At 42.8% G+C, this 20,286-nt stretch overlaps 1 protein-coding gene across 1 annotated transcript; it reads right to left on the reverse strand.

Moving 5' to 3' along the window:
• Positions 1–6,324: 6,324 nt before the first annotated feature.
• si:ch73-174h16.4 (leucine-rich repeat-containing protein 14) lies at positions 6,325–10,547 on the reverse strand. The gene is made up of 3 exons (XM_038997908.1): positions 9,862–10,547; positions 8,783–9,634; positions 6,325–8,632 (listed from the first exon to the last, which is right to left on the reverse strand). Exons 1-3 carry the CDS (start codon positions 10,134–10,136, stop codon positions 8,059–8,061), a joined length of 1,701 nt encoding a protein of 566 aa, XP_038853836.1. The 5' UTR covers positions 10,137–10,547; the 3' UTR covers positions 6,325–8,058.
• Positions 10,548–20,286: the final 9,739 nt, after the last annotated feature.

Raw genomic sequence — 20,286 nt, forward strand, 5'->3', positions numbered from 1 at the left:
ACCATATCCCCAACTCCATTTCCAGAAAAGCAGCCCCAAACTTGCAAGGAACCTCCATCATGCTTCACTGTTGCCTGCAGACACTCTCTCCAGCCCCTCGGCGAACAAACTGCGTTCTGCTACAGCCAAATATTTAACATTTTGACTCATCAGTCCAGAGCACCTGCTGCCATTTTTTTGCAACCCAGTTCCTGTGTTTTCATGCATAGTTGAGTCGCTTGGCCTTGTTTCCACGTCGGAGGTATGGCTTTTTGGGTGTAAGTCTTCCATGAAGGCCACTTCTGACCAGAATTCTTCGGACAGTAGATGTGTGTACCAGGTCCCACTGATTTCTGCCAATTCTGAGCTGATGGCACTGCTGGACATCTTCCGATTGCGAAGGGAAGTAAGCATGATGTGTCTTTCATCTGCTGCAGTAAGTTTCCTTGGCCGACCACTGCGTCTACGGTCCTCAACATTGCCCGTTTCTTTGTGCTTCTTCAAAAGAGCTTGGACAGCACATCTGGAAACCCCTGTCTGCCTTGAAATTTCTGCCTGGGAGAGACCTTGCTGATGCAGTATAACTACCTTGTGTCTTGTTGCTGTGCTCAGTCTTGCCATGGTGTATGATTTTTGACAGTAAACTGCAGAGGTGTGGACTTGAGTCACATGACTTGGACTCAAGTCAGACTCGAGTCACAAATATGATGACTTTGCAACTCGACTTTGACTTTAACACCAATGACTCGTGACTTAACTTGGACTTGAGCCTTTTGACTCGAACCGACTTGATACCCACCCCAAGCCCAAATATAGAAAATGATGCTATTAAAAAAAGTGTGCAGCCCATCAACTCTTAATTTAACGGATTACAGTTTGAATCGGACAGCAGCCAATCAAATTGTGCCAGCTGAGAAAAAGTTGCGCGTGGCAGTGCAGAGGAACGTCAGCGAGTGAATTCAGATGGAGCCCTTGGAAAGATGATACCCAAAATTATTATTTTCGGATATAAAGACTACGCTGTATCAACAAAAAACAGATTGCAACTTGCAAAACATGAGGGAAGAAAATGACAGACAGAGGCGCAACAACTTCCAACTTTGTTCGACATTTGAAGCTGTACAAAGAACGGTAATTCGTGGCTAATATAGCCGACAGCTATATCCTTCATAACTTTGCCAGTGTAGCATGTTGGCTAACGTAACGTTAAATCAATGAGCCTCCACACAGTCAGTCAGTGCGGGAACGTGATCATTGCACCCAAGATTGAGCTACAACTGGCTAGGCAGTTGGTAGCCTAAATCCTGCCTGATGTTACTGCTGTTCCTAAAGCCATTGACATATGTTAGCCTACTGTAACCACTGCATGTGTGTGTGTGTGTGTGTGTGTGTGTGTGTGTGTGTGTGTGTGTGTGTGTGTGTGTGTGTGTGTGTGTGTGTGTGTGTGTGTTAAGGTTGGGCAATTGTGTACAAGCCTACATCGCCCGATTGCGCCCCATAGCGATCCTCGATAGTCGATCGCTATTGGGTGGGGGTCTTTCTTATGGCTACCCATGTATTTCCATGGAAATATAAAGTTTATTTGGAAAGTAATAAATATATTTTTTAAAGCATTCATGATTTGTGTAAATGTAATATGCCAACTATTACTCTTGTTAAAAAATATGAAATGGTATTACATTTGGTGAAGAGGACATTATGACTTGTTTAGGACTCGAAACACAAAGTTTAGGACTTGACTTGATACTTGTCGGTCTTGACTTGAGACTTGACTGGGACTTGCATGTCTTGACTTGGGACTTGACTTGGGACTTGAGTGCTAAGACTTGAGACTTACTTGTGACTTGTAAAACAATGACTTGGTCCCACCTCTGGTAAACTGTCTTCAGCAACCACACCTTGTTAGCTGAGTTTGGCTGTTCCTCACCCGGTTTTATTCCTCCTACACAGCTTTTTCTGTTTCAGTTAATGATTGTGTTTCAACCTACATATTGAATTGATAATCATTAGCACATGTTTGGTATAATAGTTTAATCATACACCTGACTATATGCCTACAAAATCCCTGACTTTGTGCAAGTGTGCCTACAAGAATTGATACTGTTTTGAAGGCAAAGGGATGGTCACACCAAATATGGATTTGATTTCGATTTTTCTTCTGTTCACTCACTTTGCATTTAGTTAATTTATAAATATAATCTATTAACATGTCATGTCTATTTTTGAAAGTATTCTTACTTTACAGCCTTTTTTCACACCAGCCTAAAACTTTTGCACAGTACTGTATTTCAAAGTGATTCACCTTAAAGGAGTAAAAGCAACATTAAGCAGAAGAATACATGGAAAAACCTCAGAATAGCTAAGGGACAGATCAAAATTTACTGGGGGAGGGGTGGTCCAAAATAGGGGAGGGTTGTCAAATTTGGGGGGGGGGCTTTGAGGAGGGTTGTGTGTTTTTTATTGGGCACATGGGAGGGAATTGCGTTTTTTCCCCCCTGGGTTTAAATTAAATTATTCTACAACATAGAAAATAGTGAAAATAAAGAAAACCCCTTGAATGAGTAGGTGTGTCCAAACTTTTGACTGGTACTGTATATAAATATATTATTTATATTAAAATATTAATTTAATACTCTCTAAAAAGAAAAGGTTCCTGGACTATCCTTCAGGGGTTCTTCAAAATGAAATTGGGGGAACCTGTAATGATGTACACTGAAAGTCGGAAAGCAAGTTCAGGGAGTGAATACATTTAATAAATAAAAGATCAAAACAAGAAACACGAACAGCGCACCGACCTAGAACAGGAACAATGACGACTGGGGAAGAAACCAAAGGGAGTGACATATAATGGGCAGGTAATCAAGGAGGTGATGGAGTCCAGGTGAATGTCATTATGTGCCTAACGCTGGTGACAGGTGTGCGCCCTAACGAGCAGCCTGGTGACCTAGAGGCCGGAGAGGAAGCACACGTGACAGAACCCCTGTAACTTCTTCAAAGAACCGCTTTTAATGGATCCTCTAAGAACCTTTTGAAGAACATTCTGTGGTAATATTTTTAGCTACCCCCCTCCCCTATTATTATTATTAATAATAATAATGATAATATGCATAACAATAACACCATATTTTAGTTGTCAGTGTTTATTATGATTTTACTGACAAAGCAGAATAAAAAAATCTAAAAATGAGGTAAACTCCCAGCAGAGCCCCAATTATAATGGGTATGTCCTCTGGTGTGTTGATGTTCTCCGGTTTCCTATTATATTCATCAGAGGTGTAGGGAGTGTGAAGTCTGTGAATCCAATTTTTTTTAATTATACAGATGATGAACAAAACATGCACATGATGGTATTCATAACTTGTTTTTTGAGGTAAATGTGAATGAAAAAAAAGTGTTTTGTAATGGTTTTCATACACATACCTTGTCCATAATGTAGAGGCCTATGGGAGGTAAGGATGCAGGATGGTAATTGTGATCTGCATAAACATACCAATACCAATTGTATGCCTCCTTGTCTGTATACCTGCAGACACAGACACAAAAGTGAGCAGTTCAGTCATTTGAATCCAATACAGCTATCCTATTATTATAGCCTATATATTCTTACCTCTTTGTTGATTGAAATCCATTGAATTGTGTCCATTTTCTGGGACAAACCTTACCTTAAATTGAGGAGATCTTTAAAGTGCCTGCACCTGCTGTCCTTTCAAATTAAAATCCAAATGTTTCAGTTGGGCAGTTAGGTTCCTGCAAGAACACTCACCAACTAAGGAGGCTCCTCGGTGAACCCCACCTCCTATGGAGTTCTTGGAAGAACCTTTTGGGGGCAATTTTCAGTGCCAAGAACCCTGAGGTTCTTCAAAGAATTTTGAGGATCTTAGAAGAACCCTTGTTGAACCCCTAATGTTTTGTGTACAGTGGACACCTAAGCCTATAGGCCTATGCATGCAATGCCCTGAAACATTTAGTGCTCAAATCTCTTGACAGCTGAACTGTGAGGTGGACAATTATTATTTTAGGAAAGTAGCCTAAAATATGTTATAGCTGTTTTTAACGACACGTAAATGTGGCTCATTTGGCCAACATCCCTAGTGTATTGATGGCGCTCGCTGTGCCAGGTCGGATCTGAATGTATATGGACGTCTGTTAAATTTCTCATGTTGTCCCGGCGCCAAATTTTCCTAAAGAAAACTCTGAAATAGCATATTGCTTTTATGAAGATTTTAGAACATTCGCATGAAAATCTGTCACCAAATGGATGGAAACCTAGCTATAGACACACTAAAGACTCTGGCAAGTGCACTAGTCCAGTGTCACTTGAATTATGCCTTCACAAAATGGTTTACCAGCAGCCCCAAACATCTAAAGAGATATGCTACCAGCCAAACAAGCCTGTAAGAACTCCCCGCTCATATTCATCTGGAGGTTGAGGATTTTTTCGTCTCCATCTCTGTAATGCGTCTGTATCTATGTAATTATATATGTATTTACAGTTGAAGTCAGAAGTTCACATACACCTTAGCCAAATACATTTAAACTCAGTTTTTCACAATTCCTGACATTTAATCCTAGTAAAAATTCCCTGTTTTAGGTCAGTTACGATCACCACTTTATTTTAAGAATGTGAAATGTCAGAATGATAGTAGAGAGAATGATTTATTTCAGCTTTTGTTTCTTTCATCACATTCCCAGTGGGTCAGAAGTTTACATACACTCAATTAGTATTTGGTAGTGTAACAGTATAGCATCCGTCCTGCTCCTACCTGGGCTCGAACCAGGGACCCTCTGCACACAGACAACAGTCACCCTCGAACCATCGTTACCCATCGTTCCAGAGAAGCCACAGCCTTTGCAGAGCAAGGGGAACAACTACTTCAAGGTCTCAGAGCGAGTGACGTCACCGATTGAAATGCTATTAGCGCGCACCCCGCTAACTAGCTAGCCATTTCACATTGGTTACAGTAGCACTGCCTTTAAATTGTTTAACTTTGGTCAAATGTTTCGGGTAGCCTTCCACAAGCTTCCCACAATAAGTTGGGTGGATTTTGGCCCATTCCTCCTGACAGAGCTGGTGTAACTGAGTCACGTTTGTTGGCCTTCTTATTTGCACACGTTTTTTTCAGTTCTGCCAACACATTTTCTACAGGATTGAGGTCAGGGCTTTGTGATGGTCACTCCAATACCTTGACTTTGTTGTCCTTAAGCCATTTTGCCACAACTTTGGTCATTGGTCATTGTCCATTTGGAAGACCCATTTGCGACCAAGCTTTAACTTCCTGACTGATGTCTTGAGATGTTGCTTCAATATATCCAAATAATTTTCCTTCTCATGATGCCATCTAGTTTGTGAAGTGCACCAGTCCCTCCTGCAGCAAAGCACCCCCACAACATGATGCTGCCACCCCTGTGCTTCACGGTTGGGATGGTGTTCTTCGGCTTGCAAGCCTCCCCCTTTTTCCTCCAAACATAACAATGATCATGATGGCAAAACAGTTCTATTTTTGTTTCATCAGACCAGAGGACATTTCTCCAAAAAGTACGATCTTTGTCCCCATGTGCAGTTGCAAACCGTAGTCTGGCTTTTTTGGGGCGGTTATGGAGCAGTGGCTTCTTCCTTGCTGAGCGGCTTTTCAGGTTATGTCGATATAGGACTCGTTTTACTGTGGATATAGATCATTTTGTACCCGCTTCCTCCAGCATCTTCACAAGGTCCTTTGCTGTTGTTCTGGGATTGATTCGCACTTTTTGCATCAAAGTACATTCATCTCTAGGAGACAGAGCACGTCTCCTTCCTAAGCGGTAGGACGGCTGCGTGGTCCCATGTTGTTTGTACTTGCGTACTATTGTTTGTACAGATGAACGTGGTACCTTCAGACATTTGGAAATTGCTCCCAAGGATGAACCAGACTTGTGGAAGTCTACAATTTTTTTTCTGAGGTCTTGGCTGATTTCTTTTGATTTTCCCATGATGTCAAGCAAAGAGGCACCGCGTTTGAAGGTAGGCCTTGAAATACATCCACAGGTACACCTCCAATTGACTCAAATGATGTCAATTAGCCTATCAGAAACTTCTAAAGCCATGACATAATTTTATGGAATTTTCCAAGCTGTTTAAAGGCACAGTCAACTTAGTGTATGTACACTTCTGACCCACTGGAATTGTGATACAGTGAATTATAAGTGAAATAATCTGTCTGTAAAATGACTTGTGTCATGCCGACTTGTCAAAACTATAGTTTGTTAACAAGAAATGTGTGGAGTGGTTGAAAAACTAGTTTTAATGACTCCAACCTAAGTGTATGTAAACTTCCGACTTCAACTGTATGTAAAAAATAGGCACCACAATGGAAATAAGTCCCTGACTTTATTGTGCAATCCCGGTCACTTTAAAAAAATCTTTGTGTATATATGTATTTCTTTTACTGACAAAAATCAATCAATCCAAACTGAGCAGCAGCCAATTGATGAATGGAAAGAGACATCTGTTACAAAACACCAAAAAGTTTAATGACATTCAGAGATTGTCAAGTCAAGCCTTCGATACTGGGTAAGCCTACAAGGTAGGGAGGGATGTATTTCTGTTTGTCAAAATTGACAGTCTATTTATTGTGTTGAAAACACAAACCATGCTATTGAAGTGCACAAAGTCAGTATGCTTTGTTTATTGGTTGTGTGGTGCATTGGCACAGACACCTGTAGGTGGAAAATTCAATGCATGTATTTTATATAATTAAAAATACGGCATCAAAATGTTGAACATCTGATTTCCCCCTAGCTAAGCATCGACTGCAACCGGCTCTGATCGTAGTGTAATGAAACAGGCAGGGAGAGTGAGCTCGTCTGTGGTCGTCGGCGAACCCATTAGCCTTCTGGCCCGTAGCCCTGCGTGACAGCGACTGTGCTACAAAAGCATGCTGAAGTGACGATAAAGTCGATATCCACGTTTATAAACACAGGGTCGCTACAGTTATTGTTAGTTTTGGTCATAAACATTATTTTGAGTCAATTCTATGAGGGAGGAGGCTATTACATTTACTTTACAGTGCAAGGGGAGGGTCTTGTGAAAATATTTTTTATGTTGGGGAGGGGGATGCATTTTTTTTATGACACCTTGAGTTGGACCAGCCCCTCCCCCCCAGTAAATGTCCATCTATCCCTGAAGAAACTTCTTCAGCAGAGAAGATAATGCCATAGAAAATATATATAATTTTCATGAGAAATATCCACCTCGTCGCAATTCATATAAAGCTTTAAACGCACGTATAAAGCCGACACCTTCCGCACACAAACAAGACTAATGCTCTCATAATCAGATTGCTGTATTTCCAATAAGCTGTTAACATATCACACAATTAAATGTTTTCCAAAAACAAACGAGATAGGGATAATCGGGGTCTGTGTAACCACCATTCAGCCATCTGCCATTTCTGGACAACAGACTTGCACGGGCACTGGTGGCAGACAGGAAGGCACATGACGATAGGGTAAAAGCTGTAACCTTAGCTCAGTAGGATTGGGACTGGGCTGATGATCTCTCTTTATCCGAACTGTTACCCCTTCTTATACTTTGAGAATATACAATAACCTGGCATTTGTTACAAACGGATATACAGTGTATCCGACAACTGTATAAGTAAATAAGTACACAGTATTTGAGTTGGCTTGTTAGTAAACACCCGTTGAAGTATGTTTTTCTGTAAGATCCTAATGCTCCTCTGAAACGGTTGAATAATCAGTTCGTAACACAAATCTAGATGACTGAATAGTGTAATCGGAATTATTCTACCTGTAGTGGCTGGTGGGACTTTAAAATCGGAGACCGGGCTCATAGAAATGAATGGAACAGAATCAATGGAACGGTTTCAAACACATGCTGTTCCATTTATTCCATTCCAGCCATTACTATGAGCTGTCCTCCCCTCACCAGCCTCTGTTCTACATTTAAAAAGCCTTGCCAACAATACTGAGGTATAAAAACATTGACAATTTCGGACAAATTATTATGAATGATTGACAGTAGGCAGGCACGTGTACAGTCATGTGGTTTTAAAATTGGAGGGGGTCAATCTTCCAATGACCTCACTGCTCCACCAAGTCTTTATTGTAGTTGAGAAGGTCGCAGGTCAGGATCAGGTCCGAGCGGCCACTCTCCATCACCACCCTGTCCAGTTGGAGACTGGTGGCCTCGTGGACCTCCACCAGCTCATCCAAGGGCCAGTCCAGCAGCTGGGCACTGGAGGGCATGGGGGGCAGCCCAGGCTGGTAGTCCTCCAGGGGATTGGGGTACAGAAGCTGTCGGAGGGAGGGCATCCTGACCGCCATCCTCACCAGGTCCAGGAGCCCGGCCAGGGAGAGCGGGTTCAAGGCGAGGCTCAGGCTCTTCAGGCCCCGGCAGCAGCTGAGCGACGGGAGCATTGCCGCCAACAGGCCGTCGGTGAGGCCACAGCCGCTCAGGGAAAGTTGCATGAGGCAGCTGGACGCCTGGGAGAAGAGGCGACGCACCGAGGGCAAGGCCAACTCATCCAGCCTGTTCTCACTCAGGTCCAGTTGCTGCAGCGAGGAGGCGTGCGGGCTGCAGGATAGATAGGAGAGGTCGGCGGGGGTCAGGCTCAGGTAGGGAAGCTCCAGCACCTCCAGCGGCTGAGGGAAAGAGCTAGGGAACGGGGAACAAGTAGGAGGATGGGGAACAAGTGGAAGAGGGAACAAATACATGAGACACAGTTCAAGCTGTTCATAAGAATATGCACACACAACCTTCATCTTTACAGACCACATGCTAGAGACAATGGAGAGCTTGTCCTACCTGAGCAGCATGCGGAGGTGTCCAGGCAGCCGGAGGGCAGTGAGGCTGAGGCGGCGCAGCTGACTGAGCTTCCCCAGCCCCTGGGACATCTCCTTCATTGCCCCCTCCTGGCCGGCCATGTCTCTGCGGATGTCCAGGTTGCAATAGTGCAGGCGCAAGGAGCTTAGCATGGGGAACATGGAGAGCTGAGGGAGGAGGAGAGCCAGGCCGGCCACCCCCAGACAGCTGTAGCGGATGTCCACCCCCAGGAGGACATGACGGGGTAGGAGGTCTAGCAGAGATCCGATGCTGGAGACGGAGAGCTCCTCCACACGGACATACCTGCACTGTAACTTGAGGGGGCCTGTCGTACCCAGGGCTGCACGCACACGCTCCCAGGAGCGGGCATTCACAAAGAGGTCAGCCCTCACACACACCACCACCTCGCTGTCTACCTTAGAGTCTGCCTCCCCCTCGCCCACTTTGCCACCTGCCAGACCAGCCACTGCTGCACTCTCCTTTCTCCTCTCCATCTCCATCCTCCTCCTCACCCCCTTCACCTGCTGGTCCTCCCGCAGACACCCCGATGTCTCCTCTTTCTCTTTTCTCACCGACTCCACCAGCAGCCCGCCTCCCTCTCCTTCCTCTAACCCTCCTCCTCTTTCTCGTTTGACCACGTCTCTCTCCCTTTCCATGGCCAGCACTCTCTTCCTTTCCCGTTCCCCCTCTCTCCCGAGGGACCTCTGAGCTGCAGCCCTGGCCTGTACAACCATGGTGCTGAGGGCCACGGTCAGTGACCAACCACCCATTGGGTCTCCCACTCCTCCCTCCTCACACTGCAGCCCACATAGGTCCAGCACCTGGAGAGCACACCTAGGAATAGAATAGTGATTACATGGACAAAGATTGTCTGGTGCCCATGGATGTCTACCATCTTAGATGTGAGCTACCTCTATGACATTGGTAGATTGTAGGCTGTGAAGTTGTCGATTGATCTTACTATTAAAAATTATTTTGTTTCCATTATTCAAAACCTCATTAACATCGCTGGATAATGTTGTTTCAGAGAAGTAAACTAACAAAGATTGATTGTGTGTTACCTTTTGTCCGACAACCCTCTGACCACCGCGAGCAAGAGAGCCTGGACACAGAGTCGATTTGGAGGACTCTGCCCCTGCCTCCGGCCGCCAGCCCGCAGAGTCCGCTCGGGCCATCGCTGCACCAATTCCCCGACAGCCAGCGGGCGGCAGTTGCTGAAGGCAGCCTCCAGAAGCGGTCTGTACAGTTCCCTGGGTACACAACCAAGCCAACCCGGAGAGGAACTGTGATCACTCACAACCTCTTTGGCACAAAGATTCACCAAGGGAAGCACCATCACTCTTGTTTTGAGCTGTTGATAGATTATCCCCAATTGTTTAAAGTAAATAAGCAAAGAATAACGACCGTTAGTAACTTTCCGGAGAGAATTAAACGCGATATGTATATTTTGCGACTTTGATGACTATCTATTTAGCTTTCTAGCTATCTTATATGCCAGTGAACATTTTCTGGTAGCACTAACGTCAGCTACAGTACTGTAGATATTAAGCAAAGGTCGCGAGTAGATCGTTTGATAGCATACGCAACTAAAAATATACTTTATATGTAAAACCGATATCTAGATAATAAACATCCAGAAAGTATTCAACGATCGCTGGAAATGCCTCGGGTCAAAAAGATAGTGTTGCACATCATGTTAGCATGACATGCCACAGATAGGACCGATGGATTGCCTACTCCGAGTCGTTTATTATGGCGTTTGCGGTTACTTACTGATGACGTTCTATATGATGACGTTATCGATACGCGCCCCATTTAGATATTATTTTATTTAGTATTCATTGTCACCAAAGATGGTAAACGGCTCGCTTTATAAAATAACAGTTTAATTCAATAGTGACAGAAATGTGTAGCCTAATTATTATAGTATATTTATATTTGTGCATATAGTGTTGATAACAGGAAATAGCAAATGCACGAATGTAGGACGGCTATGCCCTATTCAAAACAACAAACTGGGAACTCGGAAATCCTCGACTTCCGATTTCAGTGCATTCAGGACATACAGAAACTCTAAAAAAAAAAAAAAAAAACCGAGCCCCGACTGAGAAAAATATTTTGAACGGTCATCCAACTCGGAATTCCAAGTCGGAAATTTCGTCCATCTTTCTAGAGCTTCGACTTATCGACCTACAGATCACTGGCGTTGTGATCTGATCTAGTTTGTTTCCCCGAAGATCACTGACGTTATGATTTGATCTAGTTTGTTTCCAGAGTTCCCAGTTGCCTACAGCAGTGGTGTAAAGTACTTAAGTAAAACTACTTTGAAGTACTACTTAAGGTGTTTTTTGGCGTATCTGTACTTTTACTATTTATATTTTTTCAAACTTTTACTTCACTACATTCCTAAAGGAAATAATGTACTCCATACATTTTCCCTGACACAAAAAAGTACTTGTCACATTTTGACAGGAAAATGGTCCAATTCACGCACTTATCAAGAGAACATCCCTGGTCATCCCTACTGCCTCTGATCTGGAGGACTCACTAAACACAAGTGCTTTGTTTGTAAATTACACTACTGTTTAAAAGTTTGGGGTCACTTAGAAATGCCATTGTTTTTGAAAGAAAAGCACATTTTTTGTCCATTAAAATATCATCAAATTGATCAGAAATACAGTGTAGACGTTGTTAATGTTGTAAATGACTATTGTAGCTGGAAACGGCAGATTTTTAATGGAATATCTATATAAGTGTAACGGATGTGAAATGGCTAGCTAGTTAGCGGGTACGCGCTAGTAGCGTTTCAATCAGTTACGTCACTTGCTCTGAAACCTAGAAGTAGGGTTGCACCTTGCTCTGCAAGGGCCCCGGCTTTTGTGGAGCGATGGGTAACGACGCTTCGTGGGTAACTGTTGTTGATGTGTGCAGAAGGTCCCTGGTTCGCGCCCGTGTCGGGGCGAGGGGACGGTTTAAAGTTATACTGTTACATTGGTGCCGTGACCCGGATCACTGGTTGCTGCGGAAAAAGGAGGAGGTTGAAAGGGGGGTGAGTGTAACGGATGTGAAATGGCTAGCTAGTTAGCGGGTACGCGCTAGTAGCGTTTCAATCAGTTACGTCACTTGCTCTGAAACCTAGAAGTAGGGTTGCACCTTGCTCTGCAAGGGCCGCGGCTTTTGTGGAGCGATGGGTAACGACGCTTCGTGGGTAACTGTTGTTGATGTGTGCAGAAGGTCCCTGGTTCGCGCCCGTGTCGGGGCGAGGGGACGGTTTAAAGTTATACTGTTACATATGGGTACAGAGGCCCATTATCAGCAACCATCACTCCTGTGTTCCAATGGCACGTTGTGTTAGCTAATCCAAGTTTATAATTTTAAAAGGCTAATTGATCATTAGAAAACCCTTTTGCAATTATGTTAGCACAGTTGAAAACTGTTGTTCTAATTAAAGAAGCAATAAAACTGGCCTTTAGACTAGTTGAGTATCTGGAACATTAGCATTTGTGAGCTCGATTACAGGCTCAAAATGGCCAGAAACAAATAACTTTCTTCTGAAACTCGTCAATCTACTCTTGTTCTGAGAAATGAAGGCTATTCCATGCGAAAAATTGGCAAGAAACTGAAGATCAAGTACAACAAAATGGCTCTAACCAGAATAGAAAGAGAAGTGGGAGTGCCCGGTGCACAACTGAGCAAGAGGACAAGTACATTAGAGTGTCTAGTTTGAGAAACAGACGCCTCACAAGTCCTTAACTGGTAGCTTCATTAAATAGTACCCCGCAAAACACCAGTCTCAACGTCATCAGTGAAGAGGCGACTCCGGGATGCAGGCCTTCTAGGCAGAGTTGCAAAGAGAAAGCCATATCTCTGTCCAGTGTCTGTGTTCTTTTGCCCATCTTAATCTTTTCTTTTTATTGGCCAGTCTGAGATACTGCATCCAAATTAACACTGTTTTTTACTGCATTAGTTTTGCAGCGTAACTGCAGTTACAGTGCAGTATAACTGCAGTTATTCTGCAATTACTGCGTCCAAAATACCACAGTCGACTGCCGTTACTGTATTTTTACTGCCATTTCAAAACTGCAATCTTTTTGTGTAAGGGTTGTATGTGTATTAATGTAGTAATAGGTTAAGTATTTGGTCCTATATGCATTGCACACAATAAATACATCAAGTTTGTGACTCTACAAATTGGTTGGATGCATTTGCTGTTTGTTTTGGTTGTGTTTCAGATTATTTTGTGCCCAATAGAAATTAATGGTAAATAATGTGTTGTGTCATTTTGGAGCCACTTTTAAGAATATGTTTCTAAACACTTCTACATGAAAGTGTATGCTACCATAATTACGGATAATCCTGAATGAATCGTGAATAATGTTGAGTGAGAAAGTTAGACACACAAATATACCCCCAAGACATGCTAACATCTCACCATGACAATAACAGGGGAGGGCAGCATTTTTGCAGGGGTATGATATTTGTGTGTCTCTTGACTTTCTCACTCATCATTATTAACGATTCATTCACGATTATCTGTAATCAGAGCTTGTTTTTCCCTAATTCCCAATTGTTTTGAACGCACTGATGTGTAGGGGGGGGGGGGGGGGGTCCGAGTTCTCACTTGTGCAGACCAGCTGGCTGGAGTGTTTACAGACATATTCAATTTCTCCCCATCCCAGTCTGCTGTCCCCAATTGCTTCAAGATGTCCTCCAATGTTCCTGTACCCAAGATAGCAAAGGTAACTGAACTAAATGACTAATCGCCCCCATAGCCCTCACTTCTGTCATCATGAAGTGCTTTGAGAGGCTAGTTAACGATCATATTACTTCTACCTTAACGGACACCCTAGAGCCACTTAAATTTGCTTACCACCTCAATAGATCCACAGACAATGCAATCGCCATCGCACTGCACACTGCCCTTTCCCACCTGGACAAAAGGAATACCTACATCTGAATGCTGTTCATTGACTATAGCTCAGCGTTCAACACCATTGTGCCCATCATTAAGCAAAGGACCCTGGGACTAAACACCTCCCTCTGCAACTGGATCCTGGACTTCCTGACGGGCCGCCCCCATGTGGTAAGGGTAGGCAACAACACGTCTGCCCCGCTGATCTTCAAGGGTGTGTACTTAATCCCCTCCTCTACTCACTGTTCACACACGACTGCGTGGCCAAACACGACTCCAACACTATCATTAAGTTTGCTGACGACACAACAGTGGTTAGCCTGATCACCGACAACGATGAGACAGCCTATAGGGAGGAGGTCAGAGAACTGGCAGTGTGGTGCCAGGACAACAACCTCTCCCTCTTTGTGAGCAAGACAAAGGAGCTGATCGTGGACTACAGGAAAAGGCGGGCCGAACAGGCCCCCATTAGCATCAATGGGGCTGTAGTGGAGCGGGTCGAGAGTTAAGTTCCTTGGTGTCCACCTCACCAACGAACTATCAGGGTCCAAACACACCAAGACAGTCGTGAAGAGGGCACGACAACACCTTTTCCCCCTCAGGAGACTGAAAAGATTTGGTATGGGTCCCCAGACCCTAAAAATATTTCTACAGCTGCACCATAGAGAGCATCCTGACCGGTTGCATCACCGCCTGGTATGGCAACTGCTCGGCATTTGGCGCTACAGAGGGTAGTGCGTATGGCCCAGTACATCACTGAGGCCAAGCTTCCTGCCATCCAGGACCTATATAATAGGCGGTGTCAGAGGAAAGACCATAAAATTGTCAGAGACTCCAGTCACCCAAGTCATAGACTGTTTTCTCTGCTACCGCACGGCAAGTGGTACCGGAGCGCCAAGTCTAGGACCAAAAGGTTCCTTAATAGCTTCTACCCCCAAGCCATAAGACTGCTGAACAATTAATCAAATGGCCACCAGAATATTACATTGACCCCCCCCACCTCACCCGCCCCATTTGTTTTGTACACTGCTGCTACTCGCTATTTATTATCTATGCATAGTCACTTCAAGTAACCTACATGTACAAATTACCTCAACTAACCTGTACCCCCGCATACTTGACTCGGTACCGGTACCCGCTGTATATAGCCTCGTTATTTTATTGTTATGTTATTGTGTTACTTTTTATTATTTACATTTTTTATTTTTTACTTTAGAAATATTTTCTTAACTCTTCTTGAACTGCACTGTTGGTTAAGGGCTTGTAAGTAAGCAGTTAAGGTCTAAACTTGTTGTATTCGGCGCATGTGACAAAGTTTGAGTTGATTTTTACTGTATTCTTTTGTATTCTACTGTATTTTAGTCAATGCCACTCTGACATTGCTCGTCCTAATATTTATATATTTCTTAATTCCATTATTTTACTTTTAGATTTGTGTGTTGTTGTGAATTGTTATGTACTACTGCGTAGTACCAATGTGACCAATAAAATTGGATCTGATTTGATTGGATTTGTTTAATTAGAACTGACTTGGTTTCATAGTCACAAAATAGCCTATAGGCCTACAACAACTTAGGATAGGCTACCATTTGTCCCATCTCTCATTTAATTGGACCCACTTCCACAGCCACAGAAAGTAAGGGTGCTGAGAGTCCTGCAGCACCCCCCTTTTCAAAAAATATATAAATGTATTTTAATTACTTTGAAAATAATTGTGGGTCTCAAAAGTAGTTCACAGAGCCTTTACTAGTCCTGTAATTACTCTCATTCAATTGGGCCTATTAGATAGGCTATTATAATTTCACTTTTTTGTTCTATGCATTTGAAAAGTGAACAGAAAGTTGATATTTTGAATTCAAGTGTGTAGGCTACCACTGTAATAAGTAAGCCCACTGTAGTTCTCTTTTTTTCCCCCAGAGGAGACAATGTTTCAGAATTCGTGGGCAGTGCAGCAGATTGAGATTTAGGAGAAAGTAAATGCAAATATTACTGAATTCAAACTGAATTCAGATCTGTATACAGGTCCACGACAATTTGCAACTGTTTTTGTGTTTCAGAAACAGTCAGCTACAGCTAATGTCAGTGCAAAAAAAGAAAGCAAAGCAGTCTGCCAACACCTCCTAAGACATTTCACGAAGTTCGCCATTGATATTTCCTTTAGATAAACTGTCTTGGCCTAATTCCAATACTTTCCAAGTATACAGTGCATTCGGAAAGTTTTCAGACCCCTTGACTTTTTCCAGCATTATTCTAAAATTGATTAATTCATTTCCCCCCCCCTCATCAATCTACACACAATACCTCATAATGACAAAGCAAAAACAGATTTTATGTTATTTTTGCAAAAAGAACAAAAAAACTGAAATATAACATTTACATAAGTATTCAGACCCTTTACTGAGTACCTTGTTGAAGCACCTTTGGCAGCGATTACAGCCTCGAGTCTTCTTGGGGATGACGCTACAAGCCTGGCACACCTGTATTTGGAGAGTTTTTCCCATTCTTCTCTGTAGATCCTCTCAAGCTCTGTCAGGTTGGATAGGGAGCCTTGCTACACAGCTATTTTCGGGTCTCTCCAGAGATGTTCGATCGGGTTCAAGTCTGGGCTCTAGCTGGGCCACACAAGAACATTCAGAGACTTGTCCCGAAGCCAGTCCTGTGTTGTCTTGGCTGTGTGCTTGAGGTCGTTGTCCTGTTGGAAGGTGAACCTTTGCCCCAGTCTGAGGTCCTGAGCACTCTGGAGCAGGTTTTCATCAATAATCTCTCTGTACTTTGCTCTGTTCATCTTTCCCTCGATCCTGACTAGTCTCCTTGTCCCTGCCTCTGAAAAACACCCCCACAGCATGATACTGCTACCACCATGCTTCACCATAGGGATGGTGCCAGGTTTCCTCCAGACGTGACACTTGGCATTCAGGCCAAAGAGTTCAATCTTGGTTTCATCAGACCAAATGATCTTGTTTTCTCATGGTCTAAGAGTCTTTAGGTGCCTTTTGGCAAACTCCAAGCGGGCTGTGATGTGCCTTTTACTGATGAGTGGCTTACGTCTGGCCACTCTACCATAAAGGCCTGATTGGTGGAGTGCTGCAGAGATGGTTGTCTTTCTTTAAGGTTTTCCCATCTCCACAGAGGAACTCTGGAGCTCTGTCAGAGTGACCTTCTCCCCAGATTGCTCAGTTTGGGCAGGCAGCCAGCTATAGGAAGAGACTTGGTGGTTCCAAACTTCTTCCATTTAAGAATCATGGAGGCCACTGTGTTCTTGGGGACCTTCAATGCTGAAGAAATGTTTTGGTATCCTTCCCCACATCTGTTCCTCGACACAATCCTGTCTCTGAGCTCTACGTCCTTTGCCCTCATGGATTGGTTTTTGCTCATGCACTGTCAACTGTGGGACCTTATATAGACAGGTTTGTGTCTTTCCAAATCATGTTCAATCAATTGAATTTACCACAGGTGGATTCCAATCAAGTTGTATAAACATCTCAAGGATGATCAATGGAATCAGGATGCACCGGGCCTCCATTTTGAGTCTCATGGCAAAGGGTCTGAATACTTATGTAAATAAGGTATTTCTGTTTTTAATTTGTAATACATTTGCAAACATTTCTAAAAACCTGTTTTTGCTTCATTGTTATTGGGTATTGTGTGTAGGTTGATGAGAATAAAAGTAATTTTTAATGCATTTTAGAATAAGGCTGTAACATAACAAAATGTGGAAAAAGGGAGGGGGGTCTGAATACTTTCCAAATGCATTGTACAGCAAATAAGGGCATTATCATAACCATAAAAGTGAATGATGGGCATTATTCAGGTGGAGTTATAAAGCTCGTTCATTCAAGCACAGTTTTATCACAGGTCTGATTCATAACAGGAAATATGGGTATAAATCTCCAAATTTTTGTGCGTCCACAGTCTGTTCAGAAATAGTGCATGCAGATATTTAGTATAAAATGTATGCAATTGTTATAAATGAGTTCCCAGGGCTTTTGTCACCATTGCTAAGCAGTAGCTGACTAACAGAGACTTCACGCTCCAGACCAGACACTGGGGGCCTAGGAAGAAGAAGCAAGGAGGTAGGCAGAGCCAAGCACGAGCTAGTGAGATCTTGTTGGTGCCTTCTAGCATGTATTTGCATATTTCCGTTAGGGAACGCCTACACTGTGAAGTGAGCGTGTGCAATAACTCAGTTCGCCCTTGTATTCCAAATAAAGTCTACAAAAGTCCACTCCGTTTGTAACATATTCTAATTTTGGGAACAGAAAACGGTATTGAGATTAAATGTTTCATCAATGATAAAATTTGCAGGATGTTGGCCAAAATCCATCTCACTCCATCTTCTCCCACTACTGGTCACTGGGCTTCCTCTCATCACCCATTCAGATTTATACGGTGAAAAATCTAGCTCATTGTTCTATCTATGAATGTACCCTAACAGGTACTGTTTGTCCCTCCTGAGTCACCGTAGCAACAACAGCCTCATACACTTCCTAAAAATCATCAGAATTGATCTAAGCAAAATCAAGAAATCTGTAATTAATTTCGACATTTCTGCAGAGGAGATCTTAGTTGCTCAATTTTACCTATCTGGGTGATGTTTCTTGCCTGAATGATCTGAATCTAGGATTACAGGGACTCTCCGCAACTCTATTCAATATGCGGGACAAAATTAAGGCTATGATTAAGAAGTTGGAGTTCTTGTCTGCATTAACAAGGACAAAACACAGGTATTTCCATCATTGTATGATTCTTTTGTGTGCAAATGAACTCAAGCTTACGGACAATATCAAATGTGATATAGTGAAGCACCTGAGTGAGTTGGGTGCGCAATTATGCAGGTACTTTCCCAAAACGGATGACACAAACAACTGTATTCGTTATCCCTTTCATGCCCTGCCTCCAGTCCATTAACCGATATCTGAACAAGAGAGCCTCATCGAAATTGCAACAAGCGGTTCTGTGAAAATGTTATTTAATCAGAAGCCACTGCCAGATTTCTGGATTGGGCTGCGCCCAGAATATCCTGCCTTGGCAAATCCCACTGTTAAGACACTGATGCCCTTTGCAACCTATGTGAGAGTGGATTCTCTGCATTCACTAGCATGAAAACTAAATACAGGCACAGACTGTGTGTGGAAAATTATTTTAGACTGAGACTCTCTCCAATACACCCAAAATTGCAGAGTTATGTGTATCCTTTCAAGCACACCCTTCTCATTAACCTGTGGTGAGTTATTCACAATTTTCGATGAACAAATAAGGTTTTATATGTAAGATGGTTAAATACAGAGCTAAAGTATTGATTATTATTATATTATTATTTGTGCCCTGGTCCTATAAGAGCTCTTTGTCACGTCCCACGAGCCGAGTTGTGACAAACTCACACTCATTCTTATGTTTAATAAATGTATAGTATAGTGTGTGTGTGGCAGGCTTACAATGATGGCAAAAAACAACAATTGAGAGTGTGCTGACCCTGGTGCTAGAGGGGGTACGCAGCTGGAGGTTGAATGTTTGAAGGGGTACGGAACTATAACAAGTTTGCGAACCACTGATCTAGTGTATGGTTTTCCGAGTGGCGCAGTGGTCTCAGTGCTAGAGGTGTCACTACATACCCTGGTTCGATTCCAGACTGTATCACAACCGGCCGTGATTGGGAGTCCCGTAGGGCGGCGCACAATTGGCCCAGCGTCGTCCGGGTTTGGCCGGGGTAGGCGGTCATTGTAAATAAGAATTTGTTCTTAACTGACTTGTCTAGTTAGATAAAGGTTAAATCAACATTTAAAAATTAATTATTAATACACACCCTACCACAAGATGGCAGTATAAATAGGCCATATGGCCAATGTGGCTTTCTTATTTTGCAAAAGCGCAGTTGAAAGACATACCATTGTACTTCATTTATCAACCACTGGTCCAGTTTAGTCCCCATAATCCATGTACCTGGGGTAAACAACCGGGATGTCCTTTTGTGCAAGCACAGGGATAGCAAGCCGAGTGCAGACTTTATTGATAAAAATCAAATCAAAAGTTATTTTTTCACATGCGGCGAATACAACCAGTGTAGACCTTACAGTGAAATACTTAATTACAAGCCCTTAACCAACAATGCAGGTTTAAGAAAAAAAATGAAAAAAAAATATAACAAATAATTAACCAGCAACAGTAAAATAACAGTAGCGAGGACAAAATAAGTGTAACTTATTTTTTAAAACAACATGAAAAAACGAACGAAACAGCACAGTTGGTTAGAAGCACGTAAAACGGCAGCCATCCCCTCCGGCGCCTTTATATCTATAAGGGTGGAGAATGAATATGAGTGAATGTCTCTTGTGGTTTTAATGCAAGTGTTATTAATTTGCTAATATTATAGTGTTATAAAATGTCTATCATTATATTCATGTACAATATTAAATATTATGACAACGTGTGAAGTCGTTTTCTAATAATAATATGTATTATTATTATTATTGTCACTATTATTATTGTAATTAGTCATTACAATTTGTTATTACCAAAGATTAATTTAGCATAAGTAAAATGTGTCATTACCATGTCATGGCATACTTTTCATATT

This window comes from Salvelinus namaycush, chromosome 7 (assembly GCF_016432855.1).
Source record: "Salvelinus namaycush isolate Seneca chromosome 7, SaNama_1.0, whole genome shotgun sequence".
Taxonomy (NCBI): Eukaryota; Metazoa; Chordata; class Actinopteri; order Salmoniformes; family Salmonidae; genus Salvelinus; species Salvelinus namaycush.